Genomic DNA, 18,571 nt, shown 5'->3' on the forward strand with positions numbered 1-18,571 from the left:
TCTCCCTCAAAATAGTTTTTGTCTGGGTGTCTTTCACAGCAACAGAAATGAAATTAGACTTATTGCCTGTCTGCAGGGCTCCCTCTTCCCAGTGGACCATGACCTTGTTGCTCAGGATTCCCACTGTGGTTTTTAGAGAGACACAAACCCTGATTGTGTCATAGTTGCTTGCATTTGTTATTTGAAAGCTCATTCCCCAGAACCTCTCTTTCATCATCTATAAAATGAGACTATTTCAAGTCATCCCTCACGGCATAACCCTTAAGCAAGCAAGAGTCTCCCTACAGCAACAGAGGTTATGAAGTGATGTTATTTGTTTGTGGTCATTGCTTTTGCCTTGGGCCAGCCACCTTCATATGCCAACTCTTGTCTTTATCCACCTTTGACCACAGGATCCAGTTACTGTGTTTATGTATGTGGACAGCCTCAGTTTCTGGACTGATCATTCTCACTTCTAGAGTGTGGGGTAAGGAGACCGTTCTTCCCAGGGCTACTAGAGGAGATTGCTCAGGAATCTTGGAATGTTTTAGGGACTAGCCAGAGAGTCTGCAGCATAGACAATGGATCCTTACAGGAGTGCATGGGAAGGGCCAAGTGGAAGATGCTAGGTCAGAGACCTAGAGGCCTCATTTGTGGCAAATGCTTTAGTTATCCATAGGACACTGTGTTTTTTAAGTGGCGGGGCTTGTGGCTGGCGATTGCCCGCAGTGGCCATGCCAACAGAAGAGAGTGCTGGATGTATTGGTGACAGAAGAGTCATGAGCCATGGTTACCTTTCTAGAGCTTTATTGGGAGAGAGAGAGAGAGGCCTCACGTGTGCGCGTGCATGGAGGAGGGAGAATACGGAAGGAAGGAGTGCGGAAAGAGAGAGAACACAGAGGAAGCACGCCCGCTTTTTAGGCTGGGACGCCATCACAGGCTGGTGAAGTAATTAAGGACATAGTCCTTACACAGTGGCCCAAAGCCACAACAATGACATTTCTAGTGAGACAGAAAAAGGCAAATAGTGTTGCCATCATTTCTTCTCTATGGTTGAGCTTTGAAAAACAACACAAACCCATCACTTTGGATTGCACACAGTGTCAGCATAACAGACAGAGTAGGTAGGGCTTTTATTCTAGCTTCCCTTGTCTGCCTAAAGACAGACTCTACCAGAAAGGAATACAATTATCCACAAACTCCTCTGTTATTTCATCAACCAAGGAAAATTAAACTATCGTCAGAGAAGAGACTGAGGGACGAGAGCCACACTGAAGATTAGGTAAGTGTTCTTCCTCAACACTGTCTACCCTTAGGGATCCTCATGTCCTCTGCAAGTCATTTTCTCTTCCTCTGAATGGCTTACAGCCTCCACTTCCATTTTGCTATAAGGAAGGGCATACACAATTCTAAATCTTATAGGACTCTCACTTTTCATTCTCAGGATGCCTCCTTGTATATGCCTGCAACAAAGGTGCTTGTCATTTTCTGCTAATTTGTTTGATCATTTCTGAAATTCAAATGTCAACTTGACCTTCTGCCCCAGCAGATTCCCAGTCTAAAGACTGCAAACTCACCAACCCTAGGTGCTTCTGATGGAATTTCCAAAAAGCTGGGCTACATCCTAGAGGGCTCCAAAGCAGCCAGCTCCCGGTGGTCTAGCCTTATCAACTGCTCCAATGTGTCCTGGACTTCCCTGGCCCCAGATGGTTCCACAGAGCCTGGGCAGCAAGGAAAACAGTGTGCATTCCCTCTCTCTTTCTTCCTGGCCTTGCCCAGGATTCTAGCTTTGTTGGGTCCCCAACAAAGATGCTTTGGTGTCAGCAGGAAGTAAATCATAAAAAGATCAGATCACCCCTGATGTGTTATTATCAATAAGAAGGCCTGGACACTAGGTCCCAAACCCAGGACAAATGGCTAACTGAGGTGCCTATATACCATATCAAAGTGAACCTGACCTCTATGTTCTCCCAGCATCCCTCAGTGCCTACTTGTTGCAGTGTATGGTTGGCATGCCTACCCCCTAATCTAGACTTCTCCAGTCCAGAAGCAGAGCTACTCTTCCCTATATAATCCTGCCATTTTGGTTATCTGACCCTTTTTGTTTCCCTTTACCCTCCTTGGTCTCCCCTCTTCCTCCTCTTCTCACATGGTGTGGTTCAGGGTCATGTTCATTTTGGACTCTCTGATATGTCCTTGCCTCTGGCTATGATCTCTCTTCTATCTACAATAAACTTCCTCCACCATACCTGGGAGCATTTATGTCTGCTTTTTTATTTCCTTTTTTATTCATCAGAAAAGCAAGTTTTTTCCCTCTCTGTTTCTCTCTTTTTCTCCCTCCCTCCCTTCCTTCCTCCCTTTCTTTCTTTCTTCTCTGAGACAGGTATCTTATAGCCAGGTTGGCCTCAGACTCTCAGTATATCCGAAGACTTTTAGTTACTGATCCTCCTGCTTCTACTTCCCAGAGAGTGCTGGGATTACAAATGTGCACTACCATGTGCTGTGGGATGTTCAAGTATGTCAAATGTGTTGCTCTGGTTGGTTAAAATAAAACACTGGTTGGCCAGTAGCCAGGCAGGAAGATAGGTGGGACAAACAGAGAAGAGAATTCTGGGAAGTGGAAGGCAAAGACAGAGGGAGAAGCTGCCAGCCGCCAGCCTCCATGACAAGGAAGATGTAAGGCACCGGGTAAGCCACGAGCCACGTGGCAATTTATAGATTAATAGAAATGGGTTAATTTAAGATAGAAGAAGTAGATAACAAGAAGCCTGCCATGGCTGTACAGTTTGTAAGCAATATAAGTTTCTGTGTGTTTACTTGGTTGGGTCTGAGTGTCTATGGGCCTGGTGGGTGAGAGAGATTTGTCCTGAATGTGGGCCAGGCAGGAGAACTCCAACTACAACCATGCCCAATTCATGAGGTGGTAGGGATCAAACTCAAGGTTTCACCCATGCTAACTACCCCCTACCAACTGAGGCACAGTCCCAGCAGCTCTTGTCTTCTTATCTAACAATTATGTGTATCATCCTATGAGATCCAAAGTAGCTATTTTTTTATATATGTGTTTGTGTGTGCATGTTCACTTGAGTACAGTGCCTCCAGAAGCCAGAGGGGTCATTGGATTCCCTGGACCTGGAAGTACAGATGGTTGTGAGCCACCATGTGGATGCTGGGAATTGAATACAAGACCTCTAGAAGACCAGCCAGTGCTCTTGATTCTGCATCCCGAAATCATCTAAAGCTCTGTTACATTTGTTAAGATTCAGATTAAAAAACCACTGTTTATGTTTCTGAGAGCGTGGAACCCCAGAACTCTTCATGTGCTATAAAATGTGGAGATCACATGACTAGGGGAAAGGGGTCCTGAGGAAAAAATAGCATAATCCATTCTATTAATTTATAAATGACATTGATCTGGGTCCAATTTCTCATTTAGCATCCTCCAGAAATATCCTAGGGAAGTGGTATAATGCCCATTTTACAGAAAAAGAAACCAAGACTCTGTTATATTCAATGTCATGGAGAAATCCAGTAGTTTTTAGAGGTAGGAAAGGGTATAAAAGATCTTAGGGGTGCACAGGGAAAAGGGAGGAGAGAAAGAGGGTACTGGAATAAATGCTATGAGAGCTATTTGAGTAGTAAGTATCAAACTAGAACACCACCTCTAATCTGAATATGCATACGACATCAGAGAGTATATGGCATTCTCTCTGAGCCTCAATTTCTCTCCTGTGACTCTTGGAACAAAGATTACATCACAGAATGTACAAGAACCTCGGTATGTAGTAACCAGTTGATGGCCTCCCAAAGCTAGCTCTAAATTTCATTGCCCAGAATCTGAGGACACTGGTCCCATTTGCAGACATAATGAAGTTAGGAACTCTGAGATGAACTCATCCTGTGTGTAGGGTGGGTCCTAAATGCCGACGACACTTGCCGAGAAAGCGACGGGAAGACAGGCTGAGCTATGACGCATCTATGAGCTAAGGCGTACTCATTTGTTATAGCTTCCATGGTAACTAAGGCTGGTGAGACAACAGAAAGTTGCTTCTGCCCAGTTCTGGAAGTTATAAATTCAAGATTAAGGTGTTAGCCGAACTGGTTTGCCTGACTCTGAAAGAGGATCTGTTCCAAGCCCATAACTCAGCTGCTGCATGTTGACAGTCTTTCACAAGGTTCCTCGCTTCTTCAGAACATGTTGTTTTTCCTGTGTGTGTGTCGATGTCCAGATTTCCCTTTACATAAGGATTCCGGACATACTGGATTACAGCTCTACCCTTCCCTGGTATGGTGCAATCTCAACTTTAACTATATCTTCAACTGTCCAGTATGCAAACAGGGGACATTCTGAGACCCTGTGGACTCGGGATTCCACACAGGAGAGGTGGTGGAAATGGCAAGAAGTTGCCTGCAGCGAGGGAAGGGGTATGGTTTTCCCTACAGAGATTTCAAAGCAGAACCAACTCTGGTGAAACCCCAGTTTCAGATTTCTGGTTTCGAAAGTGTGAGGCAAGGTATTTCTGATGTTTTAAGCCACTTGGTTTGTGGTGACTAAGATACTGGGTTTTTTTTTTTGTTTTTTTTTTTTGTTTGTTTGTTTTTTGTTTTTTTTTACACACAAGCATGTGAACCAGTCTCTGGCCTTTTCCCTGGAGCGTTCACAGAGATCTTCCTCTTCTAAGGTTATCAAGGCCAAAATGGATCATAGGGAAGTTTCCTTTCCCCCAAACCCCAAGCCCAAAGATTTCAGAATAAAGACTTCAGAATGATCCACCGAATTGTTGATTGCCTTAACCAGCATTTCTCAACCTGTGGGTTGCCACCCCTTTGGGTCAATTTGTAATGGTGAAAATACATCTGGCATATCAGATATTTGCATTATGATTCATAACAGTAGGCAAATCACAGTTATAGGTAACAATGAAGTAATTTTATGATTAGGGGTCACCATAAAACGAGGAACTGTATTAAAGGGCTGCAGCATTAGGAAGGTTGAAAATCACTGGCCTAAACAGATATGACAAGAAAGGATGAGAATTAGACAAGCAAGTTATGGGAAGTGTTAGGGCAGTGGGGCTGGGTCTCAGAGAATACAGAAGACAGAGTGAGAACAGGTTGTCTCCAGCAGCTGGAAACTTAATGTTGATAGTGGTTGTGATTTATGCTAAGGTCCTGGCTGCCCACTCAAGATTTATGAGCTGTATTTGAAAGATCTCCTGTGATAGTTATGATAGATAGCAACCAGGCTGAAAAAAATGGGGGTATGAAGAGAAAAGTAATTGGACTGGGGTCACATGAGTAGTGAGGAAGCAAGTGTTTAAACATGGCTCTTATGGATTCCAAAAACACATGTGCCATCTATATTGTGGCATGCTGGAAAATGATTAACAATTGGCCTTTACAGAGAAAAAAATATGTGCATGTATAAATACGTATGTGTACAATGAAACTTGCTAATTTTAAAGGTTTACTTTCTTTTTTATCAATTGCTGTTATGTGTATGTGTATGTCTGTATGTGTGTATGGATGCAGGTACCTGTGGAGGCTAGAAATCGGTATCAGATTCCCCTGGAGATAGAGTTACAGGTGGCTGTGAGATACCTGATATAGGTGCTAGGAATCAAACTCAGGTCTTTTGCAAGAGTAAGAAGTGTTCTTAATTCTGAGCAATCACTCAGCCCAAACCTACTAATTTTAGACTATTGTGGTTTGTGAATATAGACACAACATATGATTCTCATATTGTAAATTCATGCAATTATGACCTCTGGGGGCATTTCTTGAGGTGAGGGAAGGAGAGAGCAAGGGAGGGAAGGAAGGAGCTAGAGACAAGAGAGGGAAGGGAAGGGGGAGAGGAAAAAAGAGGGAGGGAGGGAGGATGAAGAGAGGAAGAGCGTGGAAAGGAGAGAGTTTCTCAGAAAATTTATCAAATTTCTCTTCTTCCCATCTCTTTCCCTCCCCTCTCATCCTTACCTCTCTTTTCTCTTTTCTGTCTTCTTCTCATTTCTTCTTTAATTTGAATTAGGGTTTCATGTAACCCAAGCTGGCCTAGATCTCTCTAGGTAGCTGAAGATGGTCTTCAACAGATTTTCCTGCTTTTATCTTCAGAGTGCTGGGATGACAGACATATACCACCATGCCTGGATTATTTGGTACTGGGGATGAAATTTGAGGATTTGTTAATGCTAAGTAAGTACTGTACCAACTTAGTATTATCTGCAGATTCAACATCACTTTTTCTAATGGTGTGGCCAATGATCCTGTCACAGTATCAAACCACAAATATCAAATCACATTGCCCAGGGCTGGAAAGAGGCTCAGCAGTTAAGAATACTTGCTGCTCTTTTGGAAGACCTGGGTTCAATTTCCTGCACCCCCATGGCTACTTACAACCATTTGTGAGTCCAGTTCCAGGGAATCCGATGCCACCCTCTGACTTTTTGTGGGCACTGGGCATGCATATGGTGCATAGATGCACATGCAGAAAATACTCAGATACATAAAGTAAAGTGAATCTTTAAAAAGAAAGAGGAAGGAGAGTGACTCTGCATTCCTCAACAGCTGTCTACAGCCAATAGCTTCTCTGCCATTGGTATGGTCTCAGGAGCCCATCTCCACTCCGTGTTGGAATGTTTTATTGGCTTGATTTTCAGTATGTATGAGTACAGCTTCTGTGAGTACACAGGTGCCACAGCCATGCCACATCCAGAAGCCAGCATTTCGCAACACCCCTCCCCATCTCTCAGTTCTAACATTCTTTCAGCCCCTACTCTTCCACAGTGTTCCCTGAGCCCGGGGGTGGGGGAGTTAATATAGCTACCTTGTCTTTGTTTCACTTATCTCATTGAGCAATCTATAGATAATAGGTGTAACATTTTGTATGCATATTATACTTCAAAAGTTTTCCTGAGAATGCAAGGGCAAAGAGATACATAAAATTGTTGAAATTGTAGCACCCTGCTCTGAACGACTCCGGAACCTCACTGGGAGGGACTTTCTGAGTATGTGTAAGAAAGAGAAATCTGGGGTCTTTTCATTCTGATTTCCAGCTGCTTGATCTGGCCATTCCTCCCTCTCCAGACCCCCGGCCTCTCAGAAAAGCTGCAGGGAGTCCAGTTCTGAATTCCTGTCAGTGGTAGCTCCTTCCAGAGGCTGCTAGCTTCTCAAGGCCCCACATACCATGATGGGGCACAAACCCGGCTTGTGGAGCACGTGCCATCGCCCCATGCTACAGGGTGTTTAAGCTCCTGTCTTCACAGTAGCAGTCCTCCCCCACCTCATCTCTGGGGGCTGGAGACTCACAAGGGAGTACTTTGCTCAAATATACCTGGTCTTCTACTTTGAATTTGGCTTCATCTGGCTTCCTAATTGGCCAAGAAACTGGGTACAGAAACCTATCAGGAAGACCACTGCTGTGGGGTGTCCTGTATGTTGTGGATAAATAAAACTCTGATTGGCCAGTAGCCAGGCAGTAAGGATAGGATAGGTGGGACAAGGAGGAGAATAATTCTGGGAGGTGGAAGGCTGACCAGAGAGATGCTGCCAGCCTCCATGACAAATGAGATGTAAGGTACCAGTAAGCCACGAGCCACATGGCAACTTACAGATTAATAGAAATGGGTTAATTTAAGATATGAGAACAGCTAGCTAGAAGCCTGAGCCATTAGGCCATACAGTTTGTAAATAATGTAAGACTCTTAGTGTTTACTTGGTTGGGTCTGAGCAGCTGTGGGACTGGCAGGTGAGAGAGATTTGTCCTGACCGTGGGCTAGGCAGGAAAACCAGCTGCAGACCACCCATCGTCCATGGAAATAATAGGGTGATAGAGTAAATTTGTCAGATGTGACATCTCTACCCTAGGTGCAATCCACATGCCTCAGATACCTGGCACAGAGATGTTTTGTGTCCAGATGTTCCTATGTCCTCACAGCAGGCATCTTCCCAGCCTCCCCTCTGTGCCTCTGGATTTTCAGATGAAGGAGGGGGTAGGAAAGGATGGGAAGTGGTTTTAGAACTTTTTTTTCATTTATTTGTTTATTTGTGTGTTGGGGCATGCTGTACCACAGTGGACACAGTGCCACAGAGGATAACTTGAATGAATTAGTTCTCTCTTTCCAGGGACTCTCGGAATGGAACTCAGGTTGCCAGGCTTGGTGACAAGGCCTGCTGAAGCCTCTTAGACCCCAGAAATGGTTTTTCAATGGTCCTGATCCCTGTACCAGCTCATCCCATCTTACCTGCTCAGATACAAAATAATTCTAAAAGCCAGCTTTCATTTCCTGCATACCAGGAAATGCCCTCTTCCTCCTTCTCTGCTAATTTCTCCCTCCCCATTCTCTCTTCATCTTTGTCCTTTCTGTCCCTCTAGTCTCTCTATTCCCAGTAAAAATAAGTAAGTAAGTAAGAAATATATATATATATATATATATATATATATATATATATATATATATAAAATCGAAGTATAGTGTACACAGAGAATGTACTTAGTACAGGGGATTTCTTGATAAATGTTCACAGAGTTAACATGCCTGTGTTAACATGCTATGTAAACAGCTCTGAGTGAGGGAGAACACCCCTTTTAAATCCCCATTACAAGTGTAAGCATTGCCTTAGCTGTACTTGATATGTGCTTCCCTAGGGCCAGACCTACAGATACTTAGGCAATTGAGGCAGAAGGATAGGAAATTCTAGCCAGTGCAGGGTATAGAATGAGTTCAAGGCTATTCCGAGCAACTTGGTGAGATCCTACCTGAAAATAAAAAATAAAAATAAAAAAGGGGCTGAAGCCAGTTGTGGTGGCACACACCATTAATCTTAGCACTGGCTGGCAAACACAGGACGATCTGTGTGATTTCAGGACAGCCTGATCTACATAGTGATCTCCAGGACAGCAGAAATACATAGAGAGACCCTGTCACCAAAGACCGATTAATTAATTAACTAATTATTTAATTACAAAATGGGAATATAATGAGGGCTGCAAAATGTAGCTTAGTAGCAGAAAAATTCCTTATAAGTTCCCAGTGAGAGGCTGGGGCATGACTTGATGGTAGAGCCCCTACTTAGAATCTCCCAATCAAGGGCTGAAGTGGCTTAGTAGTAGAACCCCTGTCTAGAATCCACAGTGAGGGTCTGGGTTGTAGAGAGTAGGGCATTTTGTTCACCATACACAGACGTCCGCTTTTCATTCTTTGCCCCGCTGTACTGACCCCCCACCCCAACACAAACAAAGAACTGAAACAAAAACAATAAAAGCAACCAAATAATCACAAAACCTAAAAATAAAATAAAATAAAAAACTAAGAGGCTACAGAGTATGTATTATTTGCCTCCTTTTATTGACATTTATTTTTTAGTGTGTGTGTGTGTGTGTGTGTGTGTGTGTGTGTGTGTGTGTGTGTGTGTATGGAGGTCCAAGAAGAGCTCTCAAGAGTTAGTTCTGGCCAGGCAGTGGTGGCGCACGCCTTTAATCCCAGCACTCGGGAGGCAGAGGCAGGCAGATCTTTGTGAGTTTGAGGCCGGCCTGGTCTACAGAGAGAGAGAGATCCAGGAAAGGCTCAAAGCTACACAGAGAAACCCTGTCTCAGAAAAAATAAAATCAGTTCTATTATTTCACCAGGTGAGTTCCTGGAATTGAACTCAGGACAGAAGACTTGGCAGCAAGCACCCTTCCCTACTGAACCATCTTGTAGACCCCTAGCTGCCTTATTTTCCAGCCATATGTAGGTGGAGCTACCTAGGGTGTCTATGTTTGCTCTTGGTATCTTTCATAACTTTATGTCTGTGAGGTATATCCACAGTAGCTAATGTAGCAACAGTTTACTCCCCTATCCTATAAAATAATGAATTCTGTCTGTGTATTATGCAAATCTGTCTGGGAGGGATTGTTAGTATACTCTCTATCCTAGGTGGTATCTATGGCTGTGATAAACACCACAACCATCATGTTAAAACTTTTAGTTCACTATAAAGGGAAATAATTCAGGACTGGAACTCAAGGCAAGAATATGGAGGCAGAAACTGAGGAAGAGACCATGGAGGAGTGTTTCTTATTAGCCTGCTTGCTTTGCATGGCTTGCTCAGCTTGCCATCACCTTTTCTTCTTTAAAAATTCACTCATTTTATTTTATGTATATGAGTGTTTTGTCTGTCTGTATGTATGTGTATCACATGTGTGTGCTTGACACCTGCAGAGACCGGAAGGAGTCATTGGATCTCCCGAAACTGGAGTTATAGATATTTGTGAATCACCATGTGGGTGCTGAAAACATAACTCAGGACCTCGGCAAGAGCTGTCAAGTGCTGTTAACCACTAAGCTGTCTCTCCAGCCTGACAGCTTGCCTGTTACACAATGCAATACTACTGGCCCAGGGGTGGCACTGCACATGGTGGGCTGGGCCCTCCCATATCAATCATCAATTAAGAAAATTCCCTACAGACGTGCCTATAGGTCAGTCACTCATTTCACAATCCAGAAGACAGAAGCTCAGAGAGATAAAGCCTTGAATCCCAGGAGTCTGGTGCTATGGGCGGCAGGAATATATTATAAAAACTCAGCTGGTTATGGCAAAGCAACTACCTGAAGGGATCAAGGAATTCCTTAGAGGAAGCCAAATTCCAAAGAGCTTTTGGTGTTATTTGGCTTGTTATATATCAGCTGTCTTCTGTTATGAAAATCATATGTGCCTTCATAGTTTTCCCAATTGATTTTTCCCTAAGAATTGCTAACAGTGTGGACTGTTATCACTCCTTGGATATATACATTCAAGGTATTTGGAAAAGAGCCTCAGGAAAAAATCCTTCCCCTCAGCCCATCCATTTCTCCCCTTTCAGCACTGGGTTTCAGCACTGGAATCAGATATCTCCCTTAGCCACTTTCAAAGACTAACAGAAGTAACAGTCCAGACTACCACATGATAGTCTTCTGATTTAAGGTAAATTCCATAAGGAGATACTGCCTAGGTCAGGTGGACACAATTTAGCTCAGACCCTCCTTTCTTACAACCTTATTAATGCTATAGAGCCCCTAACTTTTTACCTAACCACTTCTCAGAATGTAGTCTGAGCACATAGATCCCCTTTTTGATATACTAACCAGTCATTAGCACTCAGTTGACCTGCTCTTTTATCACTCCCATTTTGGATTGTAAAAGAAAGCCTGGTGGTCTCTGCCTGAGGAAAATTCTTACTTGCCTTTATGACCCTGTAAGAATTCCAGCCTGGTGAGCTTGCTCTGCCAGAAGATTGCTATTGCTTGGGTTTATAAATGAATTCCTGGGAGACTTGGGAGGAATCTAGAGAACTTAGAGGCGGAGAACTGAGAGGGATAAGGAGGATTGTGACTAGAGAGAACCTGTGGACGAGATGGAAAATGAAGAAGAGCCAGAGGGGGAAATACTAGCTGGGTAAGAAAGAGATGAAAAGGACCTAGATGAGGCAGAGTTAAGATGAGAAAATTGAGATAGAACTTAGGGGGAACAGTAGATAAATATAGAGAGAAATCAGGCAAGAAAGGAGCTCGACATGAGAACAGAACTGAAGCAGGGTAGATAGGATTTTATCCCAGAGAAATAAGAGCAAGTGGATTAAAGAGCTTGGTGTGCTGAGATTCTATTTCCTGAAAATAGTCCTCACCATTTGTAATTTTCTCTCTTGAGCCCCTGAGAAGAATAATATTAAGGCTGGTCCTTCCAATATTATACAAGAGTCTGCAACTCCATTCTACCCTCAGCTCTTTTCTGGGTTCTGGCCATCTGTGGAGTTGTGTCTCAATCTTCAGGGGTTTCTGAACAGAACTGAGGAAAAGAAAGGGGAAGTAGGCTTGGGGCTACTTGAGTCACAGGAAGTAGTTTTCCTTCTGATTTTCAAATGGGAAAGGATGTGGTTTTACTGCATCAGTACAACTAGTAGTTAAGACAGAACCACTTGGAACTAAGGTACTGCCCATTTCCCTCAGGCCTAAACTCCTCACACTCCTAATTTCACCATAATGCTAACTCCCTTCTCAATGTATTCTTCATCTTGGTGGTTGTTTTGTTATCCTTTGGGATGGGAACTGAAGGAAAAACCTATTTATTTATAGCACTTGTGAAAACAGATGTATGTCCTAAATAATTCTCTAGATTATTTTATTTTATTTTATTGTATTTTTGGTGGATATCTTTTCAGAGTCCTACTATTTGATTCAAGTCTGATACTGTACTCTAGGTTAGTACAGCCCAGAGATGCTAATTACTCTGGGATAACGGCTCAGTAGCCTCTGGCTAGGGATATAGTTCCTCTAGTAGCCTGCTTCCCAGTAGGCAGAAAGCTCTGGATTCCACCCCCAGTACCATACAAACAAAGTGTGGTGACATGTTTGTAATTCTAGCACACAAGCAGGATGATCTATTCATGGACCAGGGGATAAGGCTCAGTGTGTAAAGTGCTTGCTATGGAAGCATGAGGTCCTGACTTCAGATCTCCAAAACCCAATTAAAAGATAAGACAACAGTGCACATCCATGATGCCAGAGCTAGGGATGGCTGAGACAAGCAGAATTCCAGAGTGCACTGGCCATCTGGTAAATTGGAGAGTCTCGGAAGTCTATTGAGTTGGTAATCTCTGGATTCACTGAGAAACTCATTCTCAAAATAAGGCGGAGACAATAGAGGAATGCACCTGACATTGACCTCTGACAACCAGATGCACATACAGACTCAAACACCGACACAGACATTTACACACACACACACACACACACACACACACACACACACACACACACACATAGCGTCCATGCATTAAAGGTCATCCTTTACTTGGAATGCATGAGATCCTGCATCAAAACAAAACAAAACAAAATGGGGGGGGGGGCTTTCACAGAGTTACTTACACATCTGTCTGACTAGGTTGCAAATTAAGGATTTCCTCAGATGTTTTTTCTTTGAAAGTTTTATTTTTCCCATTTCTTTATGAGTTCTTTGATTTCATACAAAGTATTTTGATCGTATTAATCTCCTCACACAACTCCTCCCAGATCGACTCCCCCTTCACTTCCCTACTTAGGTTTGTATCCTCTTATTTCTTTTTTTATTTTTTTAAATTTATTTAACTTTATTTCACGTGCATTGGTGTGGAGGTATCAGATTCACAGGAAATGGACTTACAGACAGTTGTGAGCTGGCATGTGGGTGCTGGAATTTGAACCCAAGTCCTCTGGAAGAGCAGCTAGTGCTCTTAACCACTGAGCCATCTCTCCAGCACCCTCTTATTTCTTTAAAAACACCCATCTAATAAAGTTTGTGCCACCCACATACTCTGTGATGTGTAGCCTTCCAGTGGAGCAGGGTTGATTTCCCAGAGACTATACCCTTAAAAAAATAGACACTTCTTCCACATGTTTCCAATTGTCAATAACTCCTCAGCTATGCGTGGTATTGCATGCTCACCTCTCCTTTCCATACCAGGCTTTGGTTTGGCTTGAGCTTGCACAGCATTGCTCACATTGTCATAGCCCTGTGGATTTGTATGTAAGACTGCCCTGTTGTGCCCCACAAACACTGTTTCCTTGTAGCCAGCTGCTACCTCTGGCTCTTACAATCTTTCTGTGCTCTGTTTCATAATGATCCCTGGGAGGGATTGTGCGTGATATACATTTTCCATTTAGGGTTGAACATTCATTAGTCTCTTGTTTTCTACACCTTAACCAACTGTGGATCTCTGTGTTCATTATTATCTCCAGGAAACTGAACCTTTTCTGATGAGAGTTGAGAGATGTACTAATCTATGTATAGAATGACAGTCATTACTAGCCAATTAACACTAGTTAGCAGAATAGCAGTAGAAGGTTCTCCACTAGGGCCTATAACCTCTCTAGTCATAGGCTCATGGCTCTGATAATGATGGCAGGTATGGGTTTTGATTTTTGGAGTGGGCCTTACATCCATTAAGAAAGTGGTTGGTTAACCTCATGATGCTTATGACATAATTGTCCCAATGGATATGTCTTTCCAGGATGGTTGTTATTATAGCTCTCAATGCGTTCACAAATGGGTAAGACTGGTAATTCCTTTTCTAGTAGCATGCATTCCTTTTCATGATAGCACCTCCTAGCACTATATAACTATGCTATAGATCTATACAGAGCTGACAAAAATAGCATGTCCCTGGCCTAAAAGCAAACTCATTGATCACTGAAATAGAATTGAGGATCTAGTCTAAGTCCACACTCCCACAATAATAGTTGCAGTAGACAGCATCGTCAAATGGTGCTGGCTAACCTTGACAGTTACTCTGTTCAAAATTCAGCACCAAATTGATCAAGGACTGCAACATCAAACATGGTTCCCTGAATCTGATATAGGACAAAGCAAAGAATATGCTTGAACTCATTTGCATAAGGAAAGACTTTTTAAATAGGACCTTAAAGAACAGGTGTTAAGATAAACAATAAATAAATGGGACTCATTGACACTAAAAAAACTCCCATACAGCAAAGAATACCATCACTCAAGTCCAGAAGCAGTCTACAAAATAGAAAAAATCTTTACCAGCTGGCTATCTGACAGAGGGTTAGTATATAAAATATACAAATAACTAAATAATGATAATGATAATAATGATAATAATAATAATAATAATAATAATAATAATAATAAACATCAAGATAACAAACAACCCAATTAAAAATCAGGCACTAGAGAAAGAAGACACAGATTTTTCAAAGGATGAATTACTAATGGTTGCAAAACATTTAAATGAATGTTAAAAATCCTTAGCCAATAGGAAACTGCATATTAAAACTATCTTGAGATTTCATTTTACTATAATCAAAGTGGTCAAGATTAAAAGAACCCAAATGACTACAGATCCTGGCATGTGTGTGTGTGTGTGTATGGGGGTGGGTGGGTGGGCGGGAAGTGGTGGATGGTGGGTGGCATTTATTGACTGCTGCTGGGAGTAAAACCTGGAGTACCATTCTGTGTTCATTCACTTTGGAGCACGTAATTCAAATACCAGATACTGTACAAACTGGACTAATTTGGCTGTAGCTACACTAAGAGCCGTAAGTGAAAACACTGGTCTTATAAAGGCAAGCTATATGACAAATATTTCAACACAAGGGATCAGGCAATTGCATAACTAGAGGGATAGGAGTCTTTCCCCTACCTCCCTCATTTTCTAAAGGAAACATACACATATTACCCACAGAAAGACACTTATGACAATTGTGAGTTTTCAGTCTGTGAGGAGATTAGAAGTGGACAGTATTAGTAAGAGCACTGTAGCATGAGCTGTCATTTGTAACTATCTCAGACTAACAAGAAAATGTATGGTCTTTTTGTCTTTTCTCTTTTATTGACCAACTCAGATTGAGGAACAAAAGTCCAAAAAGTCACCTCAAGTTTTTCAATTGAGTGTGTATCTTGAAGGTCAACAGGGAATGTTTATAGCACAGTGGAACTCAAAGCAGATGAAGCTTGAAGTTGTAGCCCTCTATTCACATTGCCTGTATATTGTCTTCAGATGGTAAAGAGGAGTTGTTGCCCAAGTTGGTGCCTGTGTCACTGGTCTGGGCTGAGTCCTCGGTCAGGGCCCTCTCTAGACTGGCAGGAAGGGAGTGGATTAGTCTCTCTCTGAAGTCCTGGCCCATGAAGACATAGAGCATTGGGTTGAGGCAGCTGTTGAAGAAAGCCAACGAACTTGTGACATTCACTGCAATTTGGAGGTTTGGAGTCATACCACTCAAGCGTTCATGGACTCTGATTGTGGATATGAGGGCCACTACCTGAAATGGGCACCAGCAGAGGAAAAAGGCAGCCACAACAAAAGAGAGGACCTGCAGGGGACGGCTGGATTTGATCAGGCCTTGCCTGTGGATTTTAGTGGCTATGAGCCCATAGCAAATGGCAACAATGGACATGGGTGTGCTGAACCCAATGATGAACCTGATGATGCCTCTGACGGTGAGCATGGTGATGGCCACCTTCTGCTTCTCGACAGGATCTGTGGTCCAGGGGGAGAAGTCAAAAGAACAGCCTGTTTTCCCTGGCCCAAGTTTATCAGGAATTGTGGTCACACGAATGATAACTGGCAAGGTAAGTAGGAAAGCACACATCCAGGGTCCAATGATTACTTTCTTGGCCAGGCTCACAGTTCTGTGGTTCTGAGCCCAGACTGGATGCAGGACACAAATACACCGGTCTAGTGCTATGAGGGCGATCAGGAAGACACTTCCAAACAGGTTTATGTCTACTATGGTAAATATGAACTTGCACATGAACCAACCAAATGGCCATTGTCCTCCCATGGCTCTGGAGGCAATGAAAAATGGCAAAGTGGAGGTGAAGCAGAAGTCAGCAATGGCCAGGTTCAAGTAGGAGATGGTGGTGACTGTGCGTACCATGCGGAAGCCAGCCACCCAGATCACAAGCCCATTGCCCAGCACTCCAAGGACAAAGGTGACTGCAAGCACCAAATATGAGAAGACATTCAGAGCAATGTAGCCAGCAGATGCTGACTGGGTCCTTGTGGACACATTCATGAGGTTCCCTGTAGACATGTTCATGAGGAGAGAGATGTTGGTGTCCATCTTGTTCACTCCTAGAACACCAAGGGACAGGGATATTATTTATTTATTTATTTTAATTTTTCTTTTCTCCTTGAGATGTGGTCTTACTACACATCCTTTTTCTAGCCTAGAATTCTCTCTGTAGACAAAAGTGGCTGTAATATCACAGAAATCTTCATGCCTCTTTCTCTTGAGTGCTGGCTTTAAGGGTGCACACCATCATGCCTGGCTTCATTTTCCCATTTTTCATGAGTGCATATTTTCTTTGCATATATGAGTTCATGCCTGTGTGTGAATGCTTCTGCACATGGGTGCAATATGTGAAGCCCTGAGGTTGATGTCAGGCATCATTTTCTACCGCTCTTCCATCTTTTTCATGCAGACAAGGTATCTAAGTCAAATCCAGAACTCACATCAATAATTAACTTGTAGGTCAGATTACTCTGATTGACTCTCTCCACCTTCTGAGATTGGAATTATGGGTAAACCACTCTGCCCAACTGACATTTACAGGGGTTTCTGGGGACACAAACTCTGGCCTTCACACTTGCACATAAGCACCTTAACCAGAGTGGCCTCTTCTGGACCTATTTTTGAAAATACCAAAAACAAAACAAACAAACAAACAAAAAACAAAAAAACAAAAACAAAAACAAAACAGTTTTCCTTGCTTTTATTGCTGTGCCCAATCTATTTTCCCTCCCAGTCTCTCACACCCAAGCTAGAGCAAGCTCCCCATTGCCTGACATGCTCATCCATATTATCAACCTCTTATCAGGTAGGGGAAAGTTGTGCCTCTGTTTCCACAATTGCTGATATACACTTTGCCTGCAAAGCAACTCCTTAGCTAATGTAGATCCTTAACTTGCAAGAGGAAAAATACAAAACCCTAAACTGGGCAAACAGTATGTAGACAAAATTTGTGCTCAACATTTCAGTACAAGAACAAGTGAATAGGATGGGTCAATATTCCAGCAGGCAGACCTTACTGGACTGTTAAAAAGAGGAGGAGAGGACATGGTGGTAGAGGGGTGTGTGCTGGGTGATGTTATGGAGGCAAGAGTGTGAGGATGATTGTGTATGCAGCTGATGAAAATGAAATAAAAGTTATGGTTAAAAACTTGTGTTCAAACAAAAACTGTGCATAAAATTTATAGCAGCATTTCTCACTATAGCTAGAGTATAAAGACAACCTATCCTAGTTCATTTTCCAGCAGCAATTTGGGAATTAAAGGGTTTATTGCAGTTAATATTTTATACTCCATAATGAATGGAAGTTGAGGTAGGAACCTGGAGGCAGGAGCTGAAGCAGAAGCCATGGAAGAGTGCTGAGCTTTGGCTAGATCTTGTGGACTGCTCAGTATGCTTTCTTTTACAACACAGGACCACCTGCCCAGGGGTGGCATCACACACAGCAAGCTGAGCCCTCCTACATCAATTTTTAAAGGTTTATTTATTTATTATGTATAAATGTTCTGCTTGCATGTATGCCTGCATGCTAGAAGAAGGCATCAGACCTCATTATAGATGGTTGTGAGCCACCATGTGGTTGCTGGGAATTGAACTCAGGACCTCTGGAAGAGCAGCCAGTGCTCTTAACCTCTGAGCCATCTCTCCAGCCCTCCTACATCAATTGTTAATCAAGAAAATGCCACACAGACTGGCCTCCTGGCCAATCTGATCGAGGTAATTTCTCAGCAGGAAGAGGGTACTATGACAGGAGGGTGGCTAAGTTTGAGGCCTGTATTCCATAGGATATACAATGAGACTTTCTCAAAAATCAAAACAAAATAGTAAAGAACTAATGCATGCATGACAGATACACTTTAAAGGCTATAGCACAAAAGAATCCAGACTCAAAATGTCATATGCTGTATTATTCAGCTTATAAGAAATATCCAAAATAGGTAAGTTTACAGGAAACAGCATATTTGTGGATACAGAGACCTGATGGAGGGGGAGAGAATTATTGCTCAAAGGGTATGGAATTTGTTTTCTTTTGAGTGATGCAATAATTCTAGAATTAGATAGGGGTA

At 42.7% G+C, this 18,571-nt stretch overlaps 1 protein-coding gene across 2 annotated transcripts in view; it reads left to right on the top strand.

The window, feature by feature from the left end:
* The window catches only part of LOC118570584 (formyl peptide receptor 2-like), a 48,820-nt gene that overhangs the window by 12,438 nt on the left and 17,811 nt on the right, over positions 1-18,571 (top strand). For both annotated transcript variants that reach the window (XM_036169220.1, XM_036169219.1), the window contains 2 exons: positions 6,005-6,168; positions 15,336-16,062. In XM_036169220.1, coding sequence (XP_036025113.1) covers positions 15,720-16,062 — 343 coding nt within the window. In that variant the 5' untranslated portion in view covers positions 6,005-6,168; positions 15,336-15,719. The remainder of the gene's footprint in view (positions 1-6,004; positions 6,169-15,335; positions 16,063-18,571) is intronic.

This window comes from Onychomys torridus, chromosome 19 (assembly GCF_903995425.1).
Source record: "Onychomys torridus chromosome 19, mOncTor1.1, whole genome shotgun sequence".
Lineage (NCBI taxonomy): Eukaryota > Metazoa > Chordata > Mammalia > Rodentia > Cricetidae > Onychomys > Onychomys torridus.